The 27644-nt window shown below is 35.3% G+C and overlaps 2 protein-coding genes across 5 annotated transcripts in view; one reads left to right on the forward strand and one right to left on the reverse strand.

Moving 5' to 3' along the window:
- The window catches only part of fnbp1a (formin binding protein 1a), a 40852-nt gene extending 13922 nt beyond the window's left edge, over positions 1-26930 (forward strand). Inside the window, exons 7-18 of one of the 4 annotated variants that reach the window (XM_051117560.1) lie at positions 1133-1147; positions 4245-4373; positions 4503-4649; positions 8942-9121; positions 11204-11386; positions 11595-11609; positions 11908-12017; positions 13440-13572; positions 13733-13860; positions 14405-14547; positions 18817-18975; positions 20345-26930. In XM_051117560.1, coding sequence (XP_050973517.1) covers positions 1133-1147; positions 4245-4373; positions 4503-4649; positions 8942-9121; positions 11204-11386; positions 11595-11609; positions 11908-12017; positions 13440-13572; positions 13733-13860; positions 14405-14547; positions 18817-18975; positions 20345-20352 — 1350 coding nt within the window. In that variant the 3' untranslated portion in view covers positions 20353-26930. Of the gene's footprint in view, positions 1-1132; positions 1148-4244; positions 4374-4502; positions 4650-8941; positions 9122-11203; positions 11387-11594; positions 11610-11907; positions 12018-13439; positions 13573-13732; positions 13861-14404; positions 14548-18816 lie in introns of all 4 variants that reach the window. The other 3 variants (XM_051117559.1, XM_051117563.1, XM_051117562.1) reach the window with 3 other exon arrangements.
- Positions 1-27644, reverse strand: part of ift81 (intraflagellar transport 81 homolog) — an 83257-nt gene that overhangs the window by 45991 nt on the left and 9622 nt on the right. The window lies entirely within an intron of this gene.

A 27644-nucleotide genomic window follows, 5' to 3' on the forward strand; every position in this document is an offset into this window, starting at 1 on the left:
GAAATTAACCAGTTTCCTCCAACAATTAAAATGAACGGATGCTAACATTGTCATCTATGACGTACAACACAAACAGCTCTGCTAAAATCTCAGAAAAAGTAGGCCAGGTTTTCATGAACCTTTAATCCCCAAAAAACCTAAACAGTTTAAATTATCAAGCCGTTTTGATTTTATGAGCGGTATGACATCATATTGATCAAGCCCCGCCCACAACCGCTGACGGACTGTCTCGTATTAGCATATTCCCGCCCTCAGCCAGTTGTATGCTGTCCGCCATTTTTTCTGCACTCGAGCAGCTGTTGTAACAACAGTTGAATGTAAAAGTGAACAACAAGAGTCTTAATTTTATCCCGACATCAGAGCCACTTAAGATGCAGCAGATTAGTTTTGTTTTTGATGGTAACACCACAGAATACACAAAAAACAGAAGAGAGGGGCAGAGTGAGCAGTAGCTCATTATCATTTAAAGAGGCATGCACTAAAACAGCTCGCTGTCAACAGAGCTGTTTTAGATTAGGTTAAAAGGTGTTGTTTTACATGACCATTGAGCAATTTTATTCAATTCAGTGCGCTTTTCACGATACATATAGTTGCAAAGCAACTTTACACCAAATTAAAGTTTTTACAATATATTTAGTAGTAGCTTACTAGTGGTGACTATGTCAAGTTGATGTACATATGGCAGAGATGTATGGTAAAGATCAATTAATGACGTTATCAAACAGACAAAAAACACCATAAATTAGTAGCAAAATTTTACCCAAAGTATGTTGCAGACTTTTCATAAAGACCCTAAAGAATCATTCCAACTTGTGGAAAATGGGTCTCCAATGTCCCCTTTAAAAATATATCTAAAAATGCAATTTCTGAATCAAACAATATTAGGAAATTTATATTTAAATGTTCAATAATAAAAATAATAAGCTCGCACGGCACAAAACTGAAGGTAGTTTTATCGATAAGAAACAAGACTACTAACATGGCAGCTGCCTGTTTGTTATGAATCTATGGCCAAATGAACAGATTTGGATTTGGTTTTGCCCATGTGTAGATGTCTACTTAAGTAACTTCTGTTATTAGTGTGTCTGTGACACTAATCGACTCTGTCTTTGTTTTTTAACATGTCTTAAAGCGGTGTTCTCTCAAGGTAGGTTTGATCCAAGAGTCGTCTTTGTCGGTGGGGAGTTTGTTAACTTGTTCGGTGTATTACCCATATCAGCAAAGAGTGTTTGTCGTAATTTTTGGTTGTTTTTCGTTTTTAGCTTTTGTTACGTTCACGTCTATGCTTGCAGCGAATCTTTCCTGTATTCACCTTGTACAAATGTACAGAATAAGACTTGTCATGGAAGATGCTAAAATGCATTTCGACTGCGAAAATGGGCTACGTTGTAAGGGTTACAGCGGAGACTGATTTCACAAAATCAATAGCTATTACCGCACAATTTACTGTCAGCCACAAAAAGTCCTGAGTTTGAGAGTCTGTGCACACTGTCTGGTTCATGTACATGCAGTTGTTTATGGACAGTGGCCCCAAAAAGCATTTAGACACTTAAAACTGAATGAATTTCATTGCATTAGTTACAGTATTAAATTAAGTGGCAGAAGCACAGTTCAAGCAAGTTTTAAATGATTAACTATAGATATATTGTTCACTTTGTGGTTGTAAAATTTTAGTGGAACATGTTCATAGTTAATGTGATGAACTATATCTGTAGTAAACGGAGCTAGGACGTTTATTAAACTTTTATTAAAAATCACAACACTAGTTGATTAAAACACAGTGTGCAAAATGGTTTAGAAAGTAAAGCTCTTAATTATTTTGCATATGCAACTTGGATTTACAGTATATTTTGTCTTTAATTTGTGCAGTTGACTTAAGTGTCCAAATGCTTTTTTGGTCTGCTGTATGTGTTTAGTTAGTATGCATGATGAATGGGTGTCTGGTGCGATTAATTTGGACCATTTTGACATTTTGTTTTTGAACATTCATTGTCATTTTTTGTGTGCGTGTGTTTGTGTGTTTGTTTTTCACACACTGTTGGCCATCATGTTCTTCTTGTCAAAGTCTTCTTCATTGATAACACATTACCATACTGCTCATACTACTCCTGGAATATATTGTTTATAGAGTACTCAACCTACATTGCCCAAAATGTGTTGTATATAAGCAGAGCACAAGGAGCAAGATACCCCACAATGCAATACATTCAACTTGACCTTCCATTTCTACAGAGCTCCACACATGACATGCAGACACAAGTTTTTATCATGGCTGGTAACTAAACACAATTCATCATTTTAGCCAAGTTGTGTGAACATTTTCTTAATTTGTGACCACAATTTATTTATTTGTTCCCTCATTTTAGTAAATCGTGGCCAAGTTGTACTGTTCACTTGCTTTGATTTAATTAAAATGAGGCAAAAAATGTGTACAACTCAGCCACAATTTATTAAAACGAGGAAACAAGTTCTCAATTTATTGCTCCAATATACACTGCTGTTCAAAAGTTTGAAATCAGTACGATTTTTAATGTTTTTTAAAAAAGTTTCTTGCTCATCAAGTCTGTGCTTATTTGATCAAAAATACAGGAAATATAATATTATTACAATGTAAACTAATGTGTAATATACATTTAAATCTAATTCACATATCAAATCAGTCTCACATGATCCTTCAGAAATCTAATATGCTGATTTATTATCAGTGCTGGAAACAGTTGTGCTGCTAAATATTTTTTTGGAACCTGTGATACTTTTTTGCAGGATTTATTGATGAATGAAAAATAAAAAAGAACAGCATTTATTTAAAATATAAATATTTTATAACAATATACACTACCATTCAAAAGTTTGGGGTCAGTACATTTTTATTCGTTCTTTTTTTGAGAGAAATTAATACTTTTATTCAGCAAGGATACTTGCACTTGTACCGATTTGCGGGGTTTTTTTTTAAATTCATGCCATGTGCGGAATTCAAACTGGTTTACCGTTTGAACAGATTTATTGCCCAGTATTATATCACAGTATAAATGCCTTTTTGTATATGAAAGTATTCAATAATTTCCTGTGCTTAAAGGAGAAGTTCACTTCCAGAGCAAAAATGTTCAGATAAGGTACTCACCCCCTTGTCATCCAAGATGTTCATGTCTTTCTTTCTTCAGTCATAAAGAAATTATGTTTTTTGAGGAAAACATTTCTGGATTTCTCTTCATATAATGGACCTTCTTTGCATGTTCATTTTGTAAACACTGGGTCAGTACTTCTGCAGCAATGTAGGACGATTTCGAAGTTGGAGATGAAAATGAGATGGGAGTTTTTCAATTTACCCAAACTGTCATGAACCGGAATACGCAGAGTTTAGGGTTAAAAAGTATATAAATTGTAAATTTTTTTTTTTTAGAAAATAACAGATTGTTTTGATAGATAAGTCCCTTCTTCCTCGGCTGGGATCGTTTAGAGACCTTTGAAGCTGCAGTTAAACTGCATTTTGGAAGTTCAAATAGAAGTTCACTATATGGAGAAAAATCCTCAAATGTTTTCCTCAAAAAACATAATTTTTTATGACTGAAGAAAGAAAGACATGAACATCTTGGATGACAAGGGGTGAGTATATTATCTGTGAATTTTTGTTCTGAAAGTACTCCTAAATCTTTACTACTCCTTTAACTAAATAAATGTACCAATGCCATCATGTGTCAACTCAGCAGTAAATTAACTAACAGGCTTGTTTTTGGATAATGCACATTTTCTGTTTTCATTTATTTTTGAGTGGACGCTCAGCAAATATTATGTCAAGTAAATTATTTACATCTTATATCTCAATGGAACTGTCTACTAAAAAAATCATTCATATACCAGTTAAACTCTATAAAACATAACTGTGACTCACAAATCTGCTGAATTAATTACTGATAAACAGATCTTTAGCTGTGTAGTACATCATTTGATAATATTTCTGTGTTTGATCTGTGATGTTTGCGTTGTTTGTCCTCTCTCACTCTTTTGCACAGAGCGTTCGGTTAAGTGTGTAGATCACTGACTGTATTGATCTGAAGTTGACACCAGACTACGCTTATATCTTTCTGTAATCTGTTAATTGACTCTCAGTGTTTGTTGACTTGTGTCATGTCATAAAGGTGATCGTTTTATTTGTCAGTCCTTGCCCTTTACGTTCTGATCTCATCCTTGTAGAAAGGATCTTAATGTGTGTTTTGCTCTGTCTCTTGTGTTTTCTGTCTATGTAGGCGAAACAGCAAGCTCAGATGAGGCATCAGATAGCAGAGGACAGTAAAAACGAGTACCTGACCTACCTGCAGAAGTTCAACAAGGACCAACATGAACACTATTATACGCTTATTCCACATATCTTTCAGGTGAGAATCTCTCTGTCAAATTAAAATTTTCTCATATTGATAAACAAAACAAATATGTTGGACCAGATGGAGCATATGTTGCATACTGAGTGTTCATAATGTAATCAAAATGTGTCTTCTGTCTTGCAGAGGATACAGGAGATGGAGGAGAGGCGGGTGGGCAGAGTGAGGGAGAGCATGCGGGTGTACACTGAGGTCGAGCGTAAAGTATTGCCCATCGTCAGCAAGTGCCTGGACGGCATGACCAAGGCAGCTGAATCCATTGAGCCTAAAATGGTACGTTAAGTGCTGCGACTCCTTTGTGCTGAAAATGCACCACGGTTCCGGATTACATAGCCATCTGTTGATCAGCCTACTGCTGGAAAATCCTATTCAGTGAAAATCTTTCATAAAGCCATGAAATACTTTTTTTATCAGCGTGGTTGAGAATCGAGATTCTTGTTTAGACTTGTTTTTTATTTTTAAACAAAGCACACACAAATACAATGCCCAATCAGTGACCATCTGATTCATGAACTAATGACTCTTTTGAGTCAGTTCTTTTAATCAGTCAAAAAGATTTGCAAATCAGTCAAAAGCCCTATTCAAACAGTCGTTATTTCTTATGTAGACATAAGCTATTTTCAACATTACAGGGGTTAGTCATTTTGTTGCCGTCCGAATCTAGAATGTCTGTTTTTCTTCCACCACCGGCATACAAATCCCTGACTGAATTACCTGTTTTTTGACAAACACCAACGTCGTGTGGTAATTTCCCCAAGAATGTGTCTATGAAGTTTCAGATCAAAATACCCCAAAGATCATTTATTATATGCTTTTGAAAATGCCCATATTAAGTGGAAGCAGAAACATGCTGTTTTAGTGCATGTCTCTTTAAATGCAAATGAGCTGCTGCCTCCACCCCTTTTTCCAGAATTGGGCTGTGCTTTTACAGCTCGTACCTCAGATACCTCAAAAAACATTTGAATGGTTTTGATTATCATGTCTATTGCAATGAAAACATGCGGTTTGAAGCCATATCAGTTTACACTTACAGGGTTTTCTGAGCGCATACATCCGATACACGAGCTACACACGCTGTTACACGGCATGTGTGTACTAAACTAAGTTCTCTTTCATGTCCTATTGCACTTAAACTGTCAAATACACACAAGTTTATGTTAAAAACACAAATTACAAAAACAGCCGGTTATGTTTGTGAAGGTAAACAGCTGGGAAAGAAATTGCATGTTTATATTAAATCGGTGTGGCAGCAGCGTAATATACAGTAAGTAAATTAATAAATCTACTGCTCTTTTGTCTCCTCTGAGGCTGGGACTCTAAATAGTGTTATGTGCTCGTCTGTGCAGCCAAAGACAGAACAATTAGCATGCTTTGCTCAAACTTTTGGTGTTAGAACTGGTACACTGTCGTCGCTTGCGAAAACAGAATAATGGCACCGTGGAAACGTGCAGATTAAGGGGTGGTAATATTATAATAAGATCCCCTTTCTACATCACAGGAAAGAAAAATCTGTCCGGCCCAATTTTTCACAAGCTTGGAGAGAAAGGCTTACCAAAACAGTATTACTGGGTTGTCCTTTTTCACATTTTCTGTGTTGGTAGATATACCGGGGACCCAATTATAGCACTTAAACATGGAAAAAGTCAGATTTTCATGACATGTCTCCTTTGATTGCTCTTTGAATCCACATCCCTGAGTTTGCAGGAAGAAAAAGATTTTAAAGTTATATTTATGGGGCTTTTTGGCTTTATTTGACAGGACAGTTGAGAGCAGACAGGAAAGCAGTGGGTGAAGAGAGGGGGGGTGGGTTCGGCAAAGGACCTCGAGACAGGAATCGAACTCAGGTCGCCGACAGCACAGTTGCGCTATTTGTCGGCACGCTAACCACTGGTCTATCGGTGCTGACGTTTTAATCTTTTTTAACTAAAACCGTACACCGTTTAGTAACTGTTGCATTTCGAAGTAATTTGCATGCATATTTAATACTGAAATGCTGGAAATTATATGAGAACAATATTTCATAACTGCTCCACCACAGCAAGAGCTGGTTATAACAAAAACAAGAAAGAGAAGAAAAGCACATAAACATTTGAAATGTGTCATTATTATGGCAGCAACAGGTATACAATACAACTGAAATATACTATACGTATGATATACAATTATATGCATAGCTATATCGAATTAACAAATTTTATTCAACTATAGCATGTCTATTTTCCTATTTTTAAACAGGAGATTTAAATAATCAAATAACAAATATAATTATATATTATAAAATATGCTTTGAATAATAAGAATAAATGTTACATAAATACAAGTCATTTTTAAAATAAATTTTACACAATAACAAGACTATATTTTTTTATTAAAATACATTTTATTTACAGCAGATAAATTCCCTGAGGTGCCCTGTAAATTTATTTTTTAATACATCCACATGAGAAACAGTTACCATCCAAATAGGGCTTAAATCTGAAGTGTAATATCTGTGCTACTAATTCCAATCCATAAAAATCAGCAGTTTCTTAAAATCTGTAATACATTTTTTGTTGTTATTGTTTAGGACCTTTTTACACACTACCATTCAAAATGTGTGGTTAGTAAAATATTATGTTTTTATTTTTTTAATGCTCACCAAGGCTGCATTTACTTGATCAAAAATACAGTAATCGTATGACATATTACTACAATTTAACATAATTTTTCTATTTGAATATATTTAACATTCCTATTTAATATTCCTGCAATGCAAAGCTGAATTTTCATCATTACTCCAGTCTTTAGTGTCACATGATCTTTCAAAAATCACTGCTGATTTATTGCTCAAGAATCATTACTTATTATTATTATCAATGCTGAAAACAGTTGTGCTGCTAAATATTTTCTGGAAACCGTGACACATGGTGACACAAAATGTCTTTACTGTCACTTACGATCATTTTAATACATCAGTTTCTTTCAAATAAAAAACGTCCAATTCTTTTGGTTGTATACGTAAAAAATTCAGCAGAATTCAGTATATAAAACACACACACACACACATAAAAACAAAACAAAAACAAATAAGAGTGACAAGTTAAAATTGAAAAAAGGAAGAGGAAATAAGGGGGAAAATAATAAAGATTCAGTACAATGACTCACTGATGCTGTGCGTCACAGATAGGACTGTGATTTGTAAGTGTGATTTGTGAGTTTTCCGGCTACGGGGTGAATAAACTTTTCCAAATGAAGCCAGCAGATATAATATAACAGTTCAAAATGCTGACTGGATTTCTGTGATTATCACTGGCCTACTTATAAGCTAACGAGCGGTGATCGTCACAGAGCGTCGTCGTCCAGGTTACCATCAATAATTTACAGCTGCGGGGGAATCGCTGGCAGCTAACGGGCCTGATGTGCTTGTTGTTGTCTCATCTGCTAAATCCCGTTCCAGCGCTCATGTGGCCATTGCCGTCCTGTCCAAATATGGCAGATGGGGAGTCTAATTTCCACCGCAGCACTAATTGACTCATACAAGCTGGGTTTTGCAGCAGATTTGAAGTGGCTTAGCAACAAAGACTTAAGCCTCTCTGTGGCTTCTGGACTGTGTGCGTGCATGTATGTGTGTGTGTCCTTTCAGAGGCAGTGTGCTGGCCATATGAAGTGGACTGCCATAAAAACATCCTCCTGTAGAAAGTCATTTGTTTACATAGTAGGGTTATGCCACATATATACACCAAAAATAGGTCTTGGTCTGACCTGAACAGCAGTAGAGGGATTAGATAGAGAGGATTTGCAGCAGTCTTGTTTTTTATGGTGGATGTGCGTCTCATAGTCTGTAGTACATAATTGCTGCGATTATGATGTCAGTTTGAAGGTAGGGTCTGTATTTCCACTATAAATCAAGGGCTTTTAGCTTTTTAACTAGCTGAATAACTAGACAGATAATCATCATTTTATTTATATACTGTATATATATATATATATATATATTTGTGTTTCACATTTGATGTTTTTTCGCTGAAATAACTGTTTATTCTTAGTTTTGTCTTATCAGATGTGTACATTAGGGTTGTATGTTATGGGGTATGTAATGTTGTTAAATTGGTGTTTATTGCATTATTTCAGTTTCATGTGTGTTACCATGATGGTGTTTAGTGTTTGTGTGAATGACATTGTGTACCTTCTATATATGTTAGTATTTAAAAACTGTGTGTGATGGGCTTTGGTTTGTCATATGACTTTCTCATCACCACCTGCTTTTGGTGGTTATCAGTGCATTTCAAAGGTACTAAACAGATTTCAGTACTTCAGTAGGCTGATATGTTAACATTATATCAGTTAATGAAATTAAGATATTTAAATGTACATTTAAGTTAAATCCGTAAAACCGAAAATGTTGCTACCATTTTTTTAACTGTAAAATTTTGGCAACCACAGCTGCCGCTTTTTTACCGTAAATTCTGCAAATTTTGTTTTTTACACTGTAGTGACGTAATTGACTTGAGGTTTCATTCTAATGTCTCTTTCTTTTGTTATAGCACAAAGCCTGACATTTTTTGTTACCGTTTTTTTAATCTCAGGACAGCAAGCAAGTTGTAGAATCGTATAAGTCTGGCTTTGAGCCGCCGGGTGATGTGGAGTTTGAGGACTACAGCGTGTCAATGAAGAGGGCAGTGTCAGAATCAAGCTTCCTGAATGCTCGCGGAGAGAGCAGACGCCGAAGCAGGAGCAAACTGTGGCCTTTACTCAAGAGAAATAAGGTACGGCATCAAACGGATCATAAACACCTGCTGAAGTCACAAATACCTACATGGCCTAATAAGTGCTCAAACACGCACACAAAGCTTACCACAGCACAGATGTATTTTTAATGTCTAGGCAAGTATACAGAGTTTCGGTTAATTATTTTTTTCTTGACGCACCCAAGTTCACAGAGGCCAAGATGGCAGAAAGCACATATGCTTTCATTATTTTACAAAAGCACAACATCTTGTTGTTATTGTGAGTCACATAAACGTAGAGTCTTTACAGATTCAAAAGATGTATTGCTCTTAACTGTATGACCAAGAATGACAGAGTATTAAGTGACCACATCGGCGTCTCCCTGCAGGGAGCGTGCTACTGTTCAGCTTCCACGCTCCACACAAACACTTGATTAGCGCACATTTAACATTAGATTGAGCGGCCAAGTAAAGTTGCTACTACTTACATATTTCAGATGATAAGCCATATTTGAGGTTCGATGTCCTGCCAAAATCACATAGACCAGCCGTTAATTATCTGTTCGTTGTGGATTGTGTGACTTGCCACAGTTTTTTTCTGCAACTAAGTGATATTTTGGTCGATTAAGCCTCTTTTGGTTAATTAACGTTTAGTCGACTATTAGGGGGCAGCCCTACAAATAAGCAAATAAAAACTGAAAACTATGCTGCTTATTAATGGTGGATTGAGATGTATGATTTTATGCCCAAAAAAAGGTGAATAAAATATGTGTGCAGTTAACACTTTACTTAAGGCATTTATACATAATGCATTATAAAAGCAGTTTTAATGCATTAATTATCCCATATAACAAGCCTTATGATGTATTGTATGATCTCATGTGTAACTGTAACCACAGTTAAATACATTATAATACTCATGTGTTCATTCTAACACCTTTAGAAAGTAAATGCATTCAAAACACATGACAAACATTCAAATATTATAATCCATTTGACCAATTATTTATGAAAAGATGTATTGCTTTACTACCTACATTATGTAAACCGTGAGGATTATACATAAAGGCTTCAAGTAGTGTTACCATTCCTGTAATTTATATTCAAGTAGTTTTATTAAATGTTTGCAGTGGTTATTTCATGCAATTAGTTTCATGCAGCTTGTTGTAATGCAAGCTCGTAGTTCTGATAATTAACAAGATTCATAATCTGTTTATGCATTGTTTTAATTGTCCCACTGTATTTAAAAATTGAAATATTAAAATGGAAGAAAAACGTTGCATTTAACAAAAAAAAGCACATATAAGAATATCTGTGGATTGTAAACACCTGCTAAAGTTACAAACAAGCACATAAAAGAACAGAAAACTATTTTGCTTTTTAATAGCTCATTGCGATGCAGTCATGTGGATTTATTGGCCAAATATAAATCTTGTTATTTATGTTCAGTGGTTACAATGGCAGTTTCTTGTAACTTGTTTCTTGCAGCTTGTTATTATGAAGATTAATAATCTGTTTTATACATTAATGATTGTTTTGATGGCACCAGTTTTTAAACTTGGAAATATTAAGATTGGATAAGAGAACGTATTTTAACAGACATGACCCTGGACCACAAAAAAAGTTGAATAAACAAGCTTTCGATTGATGTATGTTTTGTTAGGATAGTACATATTTGGCCGAAACACAGCTATTTAAAATCTGGAATCTGAGGGTGTAAAAAAATCTAAATATTGAGAAAATCACTTTGAAAGATGTCCAAATGATGTTCTTAGCAATGCATATTACTAATCAAAAATTACGTTTTGATATATTTATGGTAGATAATTTACTAAATATCTTCACAGAACAAAATCTCCTAATCAAAACATGATATCCTAATGCTTTTTGGCGTAAAAAAATGATCATTTTGACGCATACAGTGTATTTTTGGCTATTGCTACAAATATACCTGTGCTACTTACGGTTTTGTTGTCCAGGGTCACAAATAAAGTTTACAGGGAGTTTGTCATAACATGAGTTTTGAACATTGCCCTTGAAAGGTTCTTTCTCCTCATCTTTTCTCTTCCTGTCTTCCTCCATTCCATTTCTCAATGTGCTCCATCACACCTTCATCTGTAGCTTATGTCTTTGTTAGCATCGCCCCGCCAGCCCCCTCCCCCTCCCCCCACCTCTCCGTCCCCGGACGGCCTCCCCAACGGCCCTCAGTCCCCGCAGCAGCCCAAGGAGCCCCTCAGTCAGCGCCTCAATGACTTCATGGGCACCAAACACAAAATGCACTGCCTACGGAGCCTGAAACGTGGGGTAAGTTCACAAGCCGCCACGTCACCACTGTGTCTTTCATATGGATGTGACTGGACTCCAAAGACAGAAGCTGATCTGTGAATGTGTAGCATGTCTCGTTCTCATGCTTTTTGTCAACACCATCCTAAACATATCTGTCTTAACAACTACATAACTGTGTGTATTAACCGTTTTCCCTAACACATTTTTCTTGTCTTAACATTCACAGCTTTCTCTAAAGCTGGTAAGTCTGACTTGCTATAAAATCCACAAGACTTTGGCTTTAACAATTTTCATAACAAGTAATTATAAGGAGTTTATTTTATTTTGACTATTTTTCCAGTTTCAATGTTTGAAGAAAGACAAGTTATAAAAAAATAAGTAAATAAGGTTTGCCAATATGTGCTGGGCAGTCAGTGGATGTGTTTTTTAGGGCTGAGACTAGGTTAGATCTTGTTTATTTGATGCTTTTAAATGTAGTGTTTGAATCAGTTTGCGTTTGGTTTGTTATTTTTCACTCATAACTTTCTGTCTCTCTGCAGGGAACAGGCCAGGAGGACTACAGTCATCTGCCCCCTGAGCAGAGGAGGAAGAAACTTCAAGCCAAGCTCAATGACATTAACAAGGACATTCAGAAAGAGATGGATCAGAGGTAAATCATCCAGTAGCTCCCATGCTGATAATAGTATCAGCCTTTCTTTCTGCCATATACCTGATCATGATGCACCAAAATGTTTATAACGTATACTGGGGCTCAAAAGTTTGGGGTCAGTAATGTTTTTTGCAAGAAAGTAATACCTTTATTCAGCAAGGATGCCTTAAATTGATCAAAAGTGACAGTGAAGACAATAATGTTCTATTGCAAATACAAGCTGTTCTTTTGAATTTTCCATTAAACCAGTGTCACAGTTTCAACAAAAGTATTAAACAGCACAACTGTTTTCAGCATTGATGATAATAAGAAATGTTTCTTGCATCAAATCAGCATATCAGAATGATTTCTGAAGGATCATGTGACACTGAAGACTGGAGTAGTAATGCTGAAAATTCAGCTTTGCATCACAAAAATAAATTACATTTTAAAATATATGAACATAGAAAACAGTTATTTTAAATTGTAATAATATTTCATAATATTACCATTTTTAAAGGGGTCATCGGACGCCCATTTTCCACTAGTTGATACGATTCTTTAGGGTCTTAATGAAAAGTCTATAATATACTTTGGTTAAAAATTCTCAATGGTAGTGTAAAACAACACCCTTTTTACCTTGCCAAAATCAGCGCTGCAAAAATCATCCCATTCTGGTCGAGGCTGCTTTAAATGCAAATTAGCTCTGCTCGCCCCGCCCCTCTCTTCTCTCTGTGGAGTGACGAGCCTGTTTACTTTAGCCGCGTTTAGCCGCTAAACTTGCTAAATAGCACATTATTAGGAAAGGCGATCGCAAGTAAGTGAAGCTGGATCACAAATGATTCGCACGAACATAGACGGATATATGTAGATCAGGAGCCACATTTCCTTCACAAACAAACGTAATCCACTGCGTCTTCAGCAGCACAGATGTCGGGAGTAAATGACGACCACTATGTTCATTATTACATCCAGCAACACAACACCTCAATCGCTCAATTCTTGTCTAACTTACAACCTGGCATCAAAACATGGAGGTTGGACTGTTACAACTGATCTGAGGTAAGACGCTCATGTAAACTATCGTGGGAGCGGCCTCTGTGGGTGTGACGCCACACCCGACAGGCATCTGAGAATGGCTCGCTTTGAAAAAGGGGATATTATTTTTTACAGATTAATTAAAAACCACTGCATGGATTTTTACCATTACAGGGTAGATTTGTACATACACTGCCAACACACATTAATGTTCAAACAACATGTAAAAGTGAACTTAGCATCCGATGACCCCTTTAGTGTTTTCAAAAACACTGACAGAAAAAAAAAACCTTACCAACCCCAAACTTTACAATGATATTGTACATAATGTAATATACATGACTAGACATTGTGCAACAAATTGTCATATGCGGTTCATATGCATATTCTTGTTTTTACTTGCAGGGACGCCCTGACTAAAATGAAAGATGTTTACATTAAGAATCCTCACTTGGGGGATCCAGACAGTATAGATCCACGGTTAGAAGAAATCACACAAAGCTTGGAAAAGTTGCAGCTTGAGGCACATAAATTTGAGGTGAGGCCCTCACAAATTCAGTCCTCAGATACCTTCAAAGTTGGTTTAAATTATGGATTTTGGGATCCAAGAGACTTAAAATGAAAGTAAATTATGGTGTTTGATCAATGGAATGATTGATGATTATAAATTAACAGCTGTTGTTTGTTTGTCTTTTCAGGGCTGGCTGACGGAGGTGGAGAGGAAGTTACTTGAAAAGGGATCCGAGTCTCAGAGAAGACAGAGCAGTCATTTTGACTCGCAGGGCAACACGCCTCTTACAAACAACTACGGTCAAAACCGAGAGAGGTACTTCAGTCCCTAGACAGCAGGGCAACCAAACATGACGCACTGAATGAGATTATGAGATTTTATTATGAAAACCCTAACTTTGATAACTCAAAACCTCCCGTTCAAAATGACTGATCATCTCTGAACTTTTTGACATGAGCGAAAAAAAAACTAACAAAAAAAACATTTAAATAAACATTCTGAACAAAAAGCTAAGAAAATTGTGTTTTTATCTAAGACTACATCTGGATCACATTCAGTACACTGACCAGAGCTAAGATGCAGTAGATCACTCAGATCGCAGTTCCGTCTGATCGCTTCACTCAGTAACATTAGGCACACGGAACACACAGAAAGCAATAAAATCTCATCTTAGGCGGGGAAGCATTTTGTCATAAAAGATGCGATAACTCGTCCATGGTGGGGAAGGAGTTAATGCTATTAATACTTGATCTTATTTTGACAACCTCATCTGAGAGCGTCTAACATTAACTGCATCATGTGACTGTAACGTCAAAGTTAATTTGGTCTGTTTTACGCATTGCATGTCTTCTGCACATAGTCCGGATGGCAGCTACACGGAAGACCCCAGCACAGAGACGACGATGCAGTTCAAATCTCGCAGTACTGAGTTCGACGACGAATTTGACGACGAGGAGCCTTTACCCACTATTGGAACATGCAAAGCACTTTACCCATTTGAAGGTAACAGAAAAACACTACCAAAAAGAAAATTTATAAATAAAAAAAAAATGTAGCAAATTCATGATTGCTAAATGGGTACGGAGCCTATTTTGGGATAAGAAGTTTAAACTACTATCAACCATAATGGGTTTTTCATTTCTATTTGTTTACAAAACTAGTTTAAGAAATATATTTTGTCAACTGTATCTAAACTTTTGCCTGGTGCTATATATTTTTTTGGGTGATATATATATATATATATATATATATACACTGTGTGCAGAATTATTAGGCATGTTGATATTCTGGTCATATTTTTTTTCCAAACACATTTTACCAATTCCAAACCACATCAGTCTTAGTAACTACTGTTAATTTTGTATTTAATCATTTATATGTGATGTATAATTGTCCGTGAAGGCTGGAAGTGAAAAACTCCTTATATTCAGGTGTGCAGGATTATTAGGCATGTTTTCGTTTACAGCTAAAATGAGCCAAAAAAGATATTTAACCCAGACTGAAAAGTCCAAATTATTAAATGCCCATGAGAAGAATGCAATACTAATGCATTACAAGAATTTGCAAAGTTAAGGCTTGACCATTGGACAGAGAAATGCTTGTTGAGTCTGCATGGTCAGAAAAAACAGGTGGAGAAGAAAAGATGCATGTTAACTGCAAAAGAATTAGGAATTAAGGTGAAGAATTAGGTGTGACACCATCAGGAACCGTTTAGTCTCCAGCGCCACCATTTTCCAGAACTGCAACCTACCTGGAGTCTTCAGAAGTGCAATGTGTCAGGTTCTCAGAGACTTTGCTTGGTAAAAAATCCTAAAAAATGCCCCTTACTTAATAAGAATAACAAGCTGACGTGTTGTGAAATACATGAAGACAGTTTTTTTATATGCTTTAGAGAGAGATAAGTTGAGAGTGACTCTTGAAGGACAAGCATCACATCCTCTTGTGCCTCTGATTCAAGAATTTATCTTCCAAAATCTGGCAGTAAGTTTTGGGAGTTCATGTTTAGTCTCTTATCCTGAAAAGTCTGACTTGCAGAGATGGACTAAAATGAACTCCCAAAACTTACTGCCAGATTTTAGAAGATAAATTCTTGAATCAGAGGTACAAGAGGATGTGATGCTTGTCCTTCAAGAGTCACTCTCAACTTATCTGTCTCTAAAGCATATAAAAAAACTGTCTTCATGTATTTCACAAGACGTCAGCTTGTTATTCTTATTAAGTCAGGGGCATTTTTTAGGATTTTTTACCAAGCAAAGTCTCTGAGAACCTGACACATTGTACTTCTGAAGACTCCAGGTAGGTTGCAGTTCTGGAAAATGGTGGTGCTGGAGAACTGGATACGGTTCCTGATGGTGTCACACCTAATTCTTCACCTTAATTCCTAATTCTTTTGCAGTTAACATGCATCTTTTCTTCTCCACCTGTTTTTTCTGACCATGCAGACTCAACAAGCATTTCTCTGTCCAATGGTCAAGCCTTAACTTTGCAAATTCTTGTAATGCATTAGTATTGCATTCTTCTCATGGGCATTTAATAATTTGGACTTTTCAGTCTGGGTTAAATATCTTTTTTGGCTCATTTTAGCTGTAAACGAAAACATGCCTAATAATCCTGCACACCTGAATATAAGGAGTTTTTCACTTCCAGCCTTCACGGACAATTATATATCACATATAAATGATTAAACACAAAATTAACAGTAGTTATTAAGACTGATGTGGTTTGGAATTGGTAAAATGTGTTTGGAAAAATATGACCAGAATATCAACATGCCTAATAATTCTGCACACAGTGTATATGAAGAGTTCAGATGGAAAACCAGCTAAAAGCCATCTCGGTCGAAAATGAGAATGATACTGAGTAAATGCTCCTGACACATAGTATACATCTATCAAATATTTTTACTTCAAACTCGCTAAATTCCAGCCTCAGCCCAATCAGAAGTAACAGTACTTACATAGAAACCTATACAAAGTAGCCAGAAAGAAATGCTCATTTTAAAGAAATACGTCAGATGGATTTAGAGGCTTTTGCATCTGAACTCTTCATATATATATATATATAACGGTTTATGTGCAAGAACAGATAACTCCATTTTTATTTATTTTCAGAAATCATGTTTTTTTTTTCTTTGGGGTGATTTTCTGCATTTTCTAGATAGAACACTAGAGATTGACAGGAAGCTAGTGGGAGAGAGAAGGGGGTAGGATTGTGAAAGGTCCACAAGGCGAGATTCAAACACAGGACGCGCAAAGTGCAACTGTGCTGTATGTCGGCACGCTGACCACAAGGCTATCAGTGCCGACACAAATCATGTTTTTTATTGTACATTCCAAGTCATATCAATCAAACTGCAGTTGGGTTATTTTGATTAAGTAATAATAACTTAAACTTAGACGTCTGACAAATGTTGTTGTTGTGATCATAGACTGTATGGTTGTGATTACACGCAATACACCTTTTCCCTTACCACTGTAACGTGCTGCTTTAACAAGGTTCTGTGAAAAAGTTTCAGTTTTTATTTTCCTTTTACGCCCTGAAGTAGATATCACAGGTTCGTTAAGTTTGTCGAAATTATCCATCCTTCATCACTTTTAATCAGCTTTGATGAAATTCCTCTCAGCTAGCGCTTCTTTTCAAAGTGACTGACAGTCTTATCACCTGACCTGAATACAGCACTCTGATTCACTAAAATGGACTTATTGGCTTCTGTTCACAAACAACAAGGGTGCGTGTCGGCTTCTGAAAGTGGACAATACCAGCTTTTTTGACACAATGTGTTTAGGGTTTAGATCGTACTATGTGTGGAGAATAATGCCGTTTATCGTTTTTTGCAAATAAACTCTTCATATATATATATATATATATATATATATATATATATATATACATATATATATATACGTACATACATGTACACACACACACACGCACACACACACACACAGTTTTATTATGGGTAAATGAATAAAATGATGAATGAATGAATAAAAACTAATAAAACAAATAAAAAATAAATTACATTAAATTTAAGTAATACAAATATAATTTAAAATTTTTAAAAATTAACTATAAAATAAAATGTTAATATAAGAAAAAAACCTTTTTACACTGTATATTACGCTGCTGCCACACAGATCTAATAGAAACATGAAATTTCTTTCCCAGCTGTTTACCTTCACAAAAAATAACTGACTGTTTTTGTAACTCATATGTGTTTTTAGCATAAAGTTGTGTATTTGACAGTTTTTGCGCAATAAGACATGAAAGAGAAGTTTAGTACTCACGCACGTGTGACAGCCGCTTTCTGTGTGCGTGCTTCAGATGTGTGCGCTCTGATGTGATATGGCTTATATTTAGGGTGACCACTTGTCCTGCTTTGCATTGTACCGCATTGCATTTTCACCCCTTGTCCCGGACGTCACATACCGAGTCTGTCGGTTTTTAATGATAATATTAAGAAAATGTCCATGCGTTCTTTTGTCTTTTTAAGAAAGCATAGTTTCTGCGCAAAAGATTTGCTGACCTTATCAAGTGATCTAGGACCACTGATGGAAATGATCGAGCACACACAGAAAAACACAATATTCTCCATTAATTTTAGTTTTATAAAATGCGGGAATGCATCAAAATGCGCAAGCACAAATCTCTTCTCTCGCAGGTGGATTCTCTTCACTCTCATAAAAAAGACGCACTTTCTTTCGCTTGCATGTGCGCGCTCAGAAACAGATCAGCGCATATGACAACGGATGTAATCGGTATTTATAGCAAAACAGTAGAAAATGTATTAATCTCACATGTGATTTCAGTGTGATAGGCATGTTAATCAAACACAAACAGATGGTTTTTTGGCAGAGTATCTGATGTATGAGCTGTTAAGGCACAGCTCTATTCTGAAAGAGGGAGCGGAGAGCAGCAGCTCATTTGCATTAAAGAGACATGCTCGAAAACAGTGTGCTTCCACTCAAAATAGGCATTTTCAAAATTATATAATAAAAGATGTGGGGGGTATTTTGAGCTAAAACTTCACAGACACTTTCTGGGGACACCTGAGTCTTCTATTGCATATTGTAAAAAAGGGCATAATAGGTCTCCTTTAAGTCATTTAGGATGAAATTTCTGCTAAATCAATAAATGTAAAACAAACAGAAAGAGTCAAATTGGTTATTAGATGAGGTTGATGTAATAATAAAATGTTTTTAAATTGTAATTTTTATAAGTTGACATGCTTGTTTTGGAATCAAACCCACACTGTTTGTTTTGTGACTGCAGGTCAGAACGAAGGTACCATATCCATGGCAGAGGGTGAGATGTTATATGTAATCGAGGAGGATAAGGGTGACGGATGGACCCGTGTCCGCAGAAACGAGGACGAGGAAGGATACGTGCCCACATCCTACATCAAACTCTTTTTGGACACGAATGCCAAAGGTGCTATGACATACATATAATCCCACGTTCAGAACACGCGGAAAGCGTCTTTAGTGAATGCTGTTTAACCGTACATACAGTAGAACATGAAAATGTTCTCATTGAACAGAGGTAGCAGACAGCAGAGCACTTCCTGTTTTTACAAGTTCAAGATGCCATGTGTCATTTCTCTGTTTTGGTCCTTACTTAGGTTTTTAATTACTGCTCTCTTAGACTAAACAAGTTCTGCATCCACAAGGGTACAGCGAATTAGGCAATAAGACACAGCTGCTGTGTAATTTTGATATATCTGATGGAAATGGCTGCTTTACCAACATATCATGTTCATATTTAGCATTATAGCTTGGCATTATGGTGGTTTTCTGCTATAACCAAGATATGTAGATACTCATATTCATGTTCATATTTTTAATGATCTATGAGCAATCAGATACTTTTAGATTATGAATGATTAGAAAATGTCAAAAGCAAATATTCTGAAACCTCCTGGCAATAAAAAAAAATATTTACTAATATTTTGACCTTAAACCTACAGAATAAGTAGCAATCCTGCATTTTAACTATAGTCAAAATGTGTTTTTAATTATAATGATTTTTTAAGATGTTGAAATATCTGAGAATCTTTTGCATGAGAGATGGAATAGGATATTTTCTCAGGTACGTTTACTTTGGTGTACATCCTTGTACCTCAAAAAAATCCTGAATGTACAGGATTTTTTTCTTTCCCCGACGGCAAATCACGTTCGATTTCAATGCATATCATTACATGTGAAGAGCTTAAGTAATTAATGCATGCATCTGTGAGACTTCTGCTAGCTTTGCATTTACTGCTGTACAAAAAAGATCAGCTTTAGACGTAAAAATATACTCAAGAACCCATAGTTAACGTGATGCCTTTCAGTGTAGTGAGCGTTGAAGCAATAATTCAAAAGATGCATGTTATTTGTACACTGACCAGCATGGAAAACCAATTCAATAGAAATTTTCCAGAAGGTCATCGCAGTGTGTATTAGAAACACTAACAGCAGGAATAGCGCTCTATGTGCATGCTATAAAACCAGACAGGCTATTTATTGCTGCTTAACAGATTCATAATTTGTCCATAGCTTTATCAGCAGCTGTTAAATATGCTCGATAGTGTCGCAAGCTAAATATATGAACAATTTTGTATGGTTTTATACTGTCCCTGTCTTTAGTTCACACTTCTGTGCTTTGAAGTTGAGCTTACTGAACGTTTTTAACCCATTGCTGTCTGTGATTCAACGATTGTACAGGAGTTCTCATGCAACACCTCTAACATGTCTTGTGTGATGTTTTTTTTTTTATTTGTTTCTTTTTTTGCTTTTTGTTTCTGTTCCTTTCTTTGCAGATCCCTAAAAGTGTTTGGCTGGCACAGGAGTGGCAGGGCAAGCGTCCTTGCGTGAAACGTCCTCCTCTTGTAACTGTAGTCAGAGAGCTGGCAAATGGGGGACTAACTGAAAGGATATTCCATTTTTAACGCAACCACTTTCACTGAACCCTCTCGTCTGCCATAGGAGCGCAAACTGATCTTTTTCATGACTAGCGTGCTGATTATTTGCAAAAGCTTGCTTCTCGTATGGACCTAGAGTATTTAGCCTTGTGCCGTAGCTGCTTGCCGTCAGAGCCGAGCCTTTAGGTTTGTTTGCCGACGCACGGAATAAGTGCCGTGTACATGTCTTGTTATTGCCTGGCTTGCTTCAGAGCCAAGAGGAGTTTCTCATGAAGACATTAGACTTAATGAATATTTGTCAGTGCAGACTGTTCAGTTATGTGAAAACTATAAAAATGTGGGGGATAAATGGGACTCATTTTATACATCATAGCCTAGCATTGTTTTTCAGTTATTATTACAGTGTTTGCAAGGCGGCAGTGTATTTCAATCCTGCTTTTTTCTTCTTCTGCCCAATTTTCATTCATTAGTTTGATTTAATTTAACGTGAAGCTAGTTTTAAAAAAAAGTATAGAGACTTTGAAATGGACGGATGAATGCCATTTTCTATTGAAGTTGAGGATGGATATATTGAAAGGCTTGTCTTTAGGAACTTAGGCGCTCTGCTATTCAAGAGTTTGGGGTCAGTAAGATTGGTAAAAAAATAAAAAATAAACAAAAATAATACATTTAATAATAAAAAATATAGCTGTAATTATTTAACAAGCCTGTAACCACCAAATCACTTATTTAAAAAAGCATTTTTGGCAAATCCTGGTAATTTACCATAGAAATATTATGTTTTTTAACATTTGTGACTGTTATAGTGCCAGTTGTGTTCTGATCTCCTTAAACTTTTGCATGCTTGTTTAGAATCACCTGTCGCATGTGCTAAGCAGGTTTCGTAAAGTTTAACATTTTCCTTTTGGCTTTGTGGGATTGTGGGTAAATTTGGACAGGCCCCTTTTCTAAATGACCCTGTTATAGCTTCCCAAAGGGTAAATGTAACTTTTTTTTGATAATTATTGACCTAGAGAGTCCGGAGAATTGTACTGAAGTGTTTTTTTTCCAGATTGAAGGAAAAAACTAACAGTGGTTCTAGAGGCAAAGTTGTCTGAAATGAGGAGTTCTATCATATGATTGGATTATCACGTATATGTGTGAAAAACTGCGCATTGTACAGTCTTTACACCCTTGAAAAATGCAGTATCGCCCCAAAGTGACCAACTTCTTTCAAATTTCTCGCAGACCTTTGGGACCGTGAGTCGAACAGGCCCACCAAGTTTTGTTCCAATCGGCCTCCATTAACCTCGTCTAATAGGTGTTCAAACTTCATCTGCCAATGGTGGCTATGTTTTTTTACGCAAAAGTGCTCATAGACACTTTGTGGCACTATCCATGCCCATGCACAGCGATTTTCATGTTGATATAACAAACGGTTGCGTAGTTATAGCTCTGCGATTTTCCCCTGCGATAGCTCTCCTGTGAGCTCAGATTGAGCTTTTACATAGGTGTTCTGAGTTTGCAAAGATATTTCATTCCGTTCAGGAGTTTTAGGCATTTTACTGAAAGCTGCCCTGCCCTTTTCTAATGTTTTGGTGTCCCTTCGTGACAGTAAGTGGAAAGTAAAAAATTTTTTTTGATAATTATTGATATTAATTTTCCAGAGAAACTTTCTGCACTGGTTTGCTTCTGACTGGGTGAAAAACCTAGGACTAGTTTGCAAAAGTATGTTTTCAAAAAAACCCATATCTGATCAAAACGATCAAATCTGAGGCATGCGTTTTGTCCGATGTCAGCCAAGGATTCCAACAACTTAAGGCACTTAAGCCTGCAACTGATAGTTTAAGGGTTATGAGCAATTTCATACTTTTGATAGCTGTTGCGCCCCCGTCAGGCCGATTGGGGCGAGCCTTGGTCATGTTGTTAGCGGTGTGAGTACTACCATCCCTCCAGGTTTCATGTCTCTACGACTTATGGTTGGGTCTGCACACTTAGTTTTATGTGGGGATTGCTGATACTTGCTGACTGCTGTTATTCTAACAATTAAAATATGGTTTCAGCACTGTGCACTTGAACCCCTACAAAAAAATAATACAAATAATACAATTAATACTTTACGCAGCAAGCATTAAAGCAAAAGTGGCTGCAAAGACAAAATAATAAATGTTATTCTTATGAAGTTTTTCAGAGAATCCTTTAAAAAAACGTACCGTGATTTCCACAAAAAAACAAAAACAATAATGTTTTCAACATTAATAATAAGAAATGTTTCTTAAGCAGCAAAATCAGTATATTAGAATGATTTCTGAAGGATCATGTGACACTGAAGACTAAAGTAATGATGCTGAAAATTCAGACTGTAATAAATTACATTTTAAAATATACAAAATTGTAATTACATTTCACAATGTTACTTTTTTAATCACATAATGCAGGCTTGGAGAGCATATGGGACCTATTTTAAAAACATTTAAAAAATCTTACAAACCCCAAACTTATGAGGTCTTTAAACTGACCTATGAATGTTTTTTAAAATTTAACAGACAGTGAATGTCATTGTAGTACTTGCATACTGTATTATCTTTTCAAGCTATAATTTTACCTTAACACTTTTGCTGCCTTGCAAGCACTGGTATTTCCACCAGGAAATGCAAATCTAGTTATTATTATTTTTAATATGATGATGAATGCATAATCATCCCCTACATTTTGTGTGAGGTGCTGTTGTAGATGAATAGTTCTCTATGGCAGGTGAAGCGGTAAGCATCTTTTCTGGTTCTCTTACTCTTTCCTCCCAGAGAAGAAAGAAGTGTCACCTCACTCACTCACTCACTCACTCATTCACACTTTCTTCCTGCGATGTGCACACACGCCACAGCTGCTCCCTTCTTCCTCTCGCTCTCTTTCTCACCTCCTCTTCTGTTTCTCTCACTGTCGCTGTCTCAAACTCTCGCTTTTTGCCTTCTCTCTCAGGCGTTTTTTCTTTTTCTGCTCTTTGTCTTTTTTTCTTGACCTGTTTTTCTGTTTGGACAGGCTGAAATTAGTGTTTTACAGATTAATTTAATCACATACGAATCAAACAGTGTTTTCCATACAACCTCCGTACAATTTTCAGAGCAAACTACCTATGTTTTTCTGATAATTTGGTAAATTTAATCTAATCCGAATAAGATTGTTTCACAGCCATATCCCATTGCATCTGCCAGTAGATCTTTGTTTATAAATGTAAACTTTTTGCCAACTTCATAGATAAACAGTTAGTTAAGATGGTTCAGATTAGTAATAGTTGATACTTGCAAAAAAAATCATAAATGCTCCATTTTAAAAGAAAAGAAAATGCCACTTACACTGCAAACAAAAATGGTGTAGGATTTACTTTGAAACAATTTGCACTCAGATATTTCTAGTAAATTTCACAATTAATTACAAAGAAATGGCAGGTAACACACAGAATATATATATATATTTTTTTTTTTTGTTTATTTTTTTAATGGTTCCTTTTACTTAATTCCTTTTATTTAAAGGAATTAAGTAAAATTTGTAAATGGATTTAAGGAAGAATAACATTTTTTGTAATTAATCGGAACCATTTTGAACTAATATTTGAAATATTTTAAACAAATGTATTTTAAAATACGAATATTAGTGAATATGAGCATAATATGTTGAAAACACAGTAAATTACACAATTAATTACAACGAAATGGCAAGTAACACATTGAATTAACTGGGAATTTAAGTCGAAAGACCGAAATATTTTCTTGCAAATTTAATTTGCAAATTTCAAAAATCATTTTTTACACTGTACTCTGGTCTCAAAGCAAGGACACAACCATGTCTTAAAAAACTGAGGGGGGATATTTTTCATTTTATTTTGGTGGTGATGTAATATAATATATAATACAACTATTTTGAACTAATATTTGTAATAGTGCTGTCAAATTAATTAATCACATCCAAAATAAAAGTTTGTTTACATAATATATATATATGTGTGTACTGTGTATACATATAGGTATATATAAATACACACACATGTATATTTTCAAAAGAAATATTTACATGTGTGAGTGTGTGTGTGTGTGTGTGTGTGTGTGTGTGTGTATATATATATATATATATATATATATATATTATATGATTTATATAGAAATATAAATACATATTAGATATATTTCTTAAATATGTAAATGTATGTGTATGTACTCATATATACATATACAAATAAATATACACAAGACACACACATGTACAAACTTATTTTGGATGCGATTAATCATGATTAATCGATTTGATTGTGCTATGTAATTTAAAAGATGTACTAAAATTGTTTATTCTAAGTAAACAACGTCCCTTAAATCAAACAATTAGATGTATTAATAGGCTACTAATAGGCTACTACTCTCAACACACCCATTTTTCCTGGGAGTCTCCCGCATTTACTCCCCCTCCAGTTTTGTTATTTTTCCTGGAAAATTCCTGTAATAATTTATATGGCCCGAACCTCATTATACGAATAATCATGACAATATATTATTCCAAGCTTGTCGAGTTGCCAGATCTTGTATGAAACACATCCTACTCACACAATCAACACATGATAAAAATTGCAACCCATTTGTGACCTCAATCTGGCAACCTACAACCCAGTTGCATTGTTGATATCTGCGCAGGTATAGTAGATGTAGGAAGTTAAATGAAACATCACTAATAGAAAATGGATTAAAAGGAAAATAACTATTTTGAACTAATATTTGAAATAATGCTGTCAAATTGATTAATCATGATTAATCACATCCAAAATAAGTTTGTGTTTACATAATATGTACTGTGTGTATGTATTATGAATTATATTTAAGAAAATGTAAAATGTAACAAAATAACTACATAAATAAAAAATAGCTCAATGTTTAAGACATGTTTGCATCCTTGCTTTTACATCACATATGTAAACACATGCATAATATGTTGAAAACATAAACTGCCTGTGAGTTACATGAATCATATTTAAAACTTTCTGTAATCCTAACAACAAACAAAGCAGGTCCTGCAAAAACACAGAAAAACATTAAACACTGCTATTATACTGTATGGAATGTCGCTCGGCCAATCAGATTCGAGGACTGCAACCAGCTGTTGCATAATCATATAATTGGATTCCGTCAGAATCAGTTCATGATATCCCAGACGTCCTCTATTAATAAATGTAACTTAATTGGCATTTAGAAAAGTATCTGAATAGCTCTTCAGCCTCTTTCTCTCTCTCTTTTGCTTTCATTCTCTCTGTCTCTCTCTCTCTTTCTCAGCGCGGTGGATGTGGCTGTGTATGGTGTAGCTGTAGTGGTGCAGTCCAGTAGATGTTGATGGTGGTCCTCAGCTGGTGCTGTGTTTCGACGCATGCATGCTTGCCCTGTCTCTGTGTGTGTGCCAGTCTTAGGGGGTCCAATTCTCCATAAAGTTCAAGCCTTCGAATTCTGACGGTTGAACTTAAGCTTTTTAAATTGTGTTTGTGCCTGTTTTTTTTTATGTTTTCTCTCTTCTACACTTTTATCTTGAGTATTTTATTTCTTTTGGAAAATATATGCATGGTCTTGTGTCTACATATCCCCCCTAAGTTATTCTTTTGAATTGTTTACACTGTTTTAGATTCTTTTGTTGAGTCTCTCTGAATGATTGCTACCCAGGGTCCAAGATTAACAATCACCAAGTGCCACATGCAAGTAAAAAACTGGCTTTGGTGAGTAAATAAAACGTTACTTGCCTGTATTTAGAAATGCAACTGGTTTTAAGTGATTTAATTGTGAATTAAAGACAAATGCTTGAATATGTAACACTATTAATAAGTTTTCTCTTTTTTTCTAGAACTATATGTTTTATATGTTCCACTAAAATATAAGAAACAAAAACACAACCGGTCTTTGTAGCTTTTACATAATGATCTGCACTTTCTAGCAATAAAAAAATAAAAAAAAAACAGCTTAATTCCATTGGCATAGGAACAAAAGTATATTTTGAATAATTTTTTTGAAAATCTTAGCGCATTAGAAATATTTATGGCTGGTAAAGTCTGTCATTTGTTAATTTTGGACCCTGTCAATATCATTCTGATTTCATTTTTGATGTTAAACACAAGTATTTACCTCATTCAGGATAGGTTTGGGCTGCTCTTCAATAATAGGTTCTGAACGTGACGAATATTGTCATATCCATTCATGAAGAAACACTACTGCAGAGCTGAAATGTCTGTGTTTTTCTGTATATTGTGCTTTTGAACTTGCTGGATCCCTTCCTTCGAAGACCTCATAAACATAAAACTGCCAAATCAAGTGTGAAAGGCTTGTGACTTTTTTGCAAATGCTAACCAGTATAGTAGACACTGAGTTGACTTTTTTTTTTTTCAGTTATCAAATCATTCATATTGTAAAAGTCAAAACTGTATGTCTGTCAAACTGGGCAGTTTTTATGTAGAAGTTTAACAAATTAAAGGTCATTTTAAAATGTTTCTGTTTGTCCTGTTTATGGTGTAACTGAATGATTGTGCAGCATGAAGTAGATCAGCAGTTCTCAACTGGTTTTTTCTTCTCAACTCTTATTTTACATTGGATACCAAATGGCAGTCTACTACCAAAATTGTTTATTCTAAGTAAGCAACATCCGTAAAAACAAAAAAAATTACGTGTATTCATAATATTAACACAAAAAAAAAAATCCATAAATGTCAGCATTCCCATTTTTCTCACGAGTCTCCTGTATTTCACACCATCCTCCCGTTTTGTTATTTCTCCCGGGAAATTATGTTAAAATTACTCAGAAACTAAATTTACAAGAAATTTCAGCAACGGTTTTTGTTGCATTCTTGCATGTTACAGCCAAAAGCAGTTGATTTAGAAAAAAAAAAAAAAACAGCTAACAGTTAAAACTAATTGATTTAACAAAATCAGCTAAAACCAGTTAATTTAGAAAAAAAAAAAAACAGCTAACAGTTAAAACTAATTGATTTAACAAAAACACTAAAACCAGTTAATTTGGGGGGGGACAGAAACAGCTGAGTTAGCAAAAAAATAAATAAAAAGAAACAGCTGAGTTAGCAAAAAAATAAATAAAAAAAGTTAGCCGATTTAGCTAAAAAACTGCTAAAACCAGTTGATTTAGGGGGAAAAAACTGCTTAAAACCAGCTGATTTAACTAAAAAAAACCAAACAGCTAAAGCTAGTTG

Source organism: Labeo rohita, chromosome 8 (genome assembly GCF_022985175.1).
Source record: "Labeo rohita strain BAU-BD-2019 chromosome 8, IGBB_LRoh.1.0, whole genome shotgun sequence".
Taxonomy (NCBI): domain Eukaryota; kingdom Metazoa; phylum Chordata; class Actinopteri; order Cypriniformes; family Cyprinidae; genus Labeo; species Labeo rohita.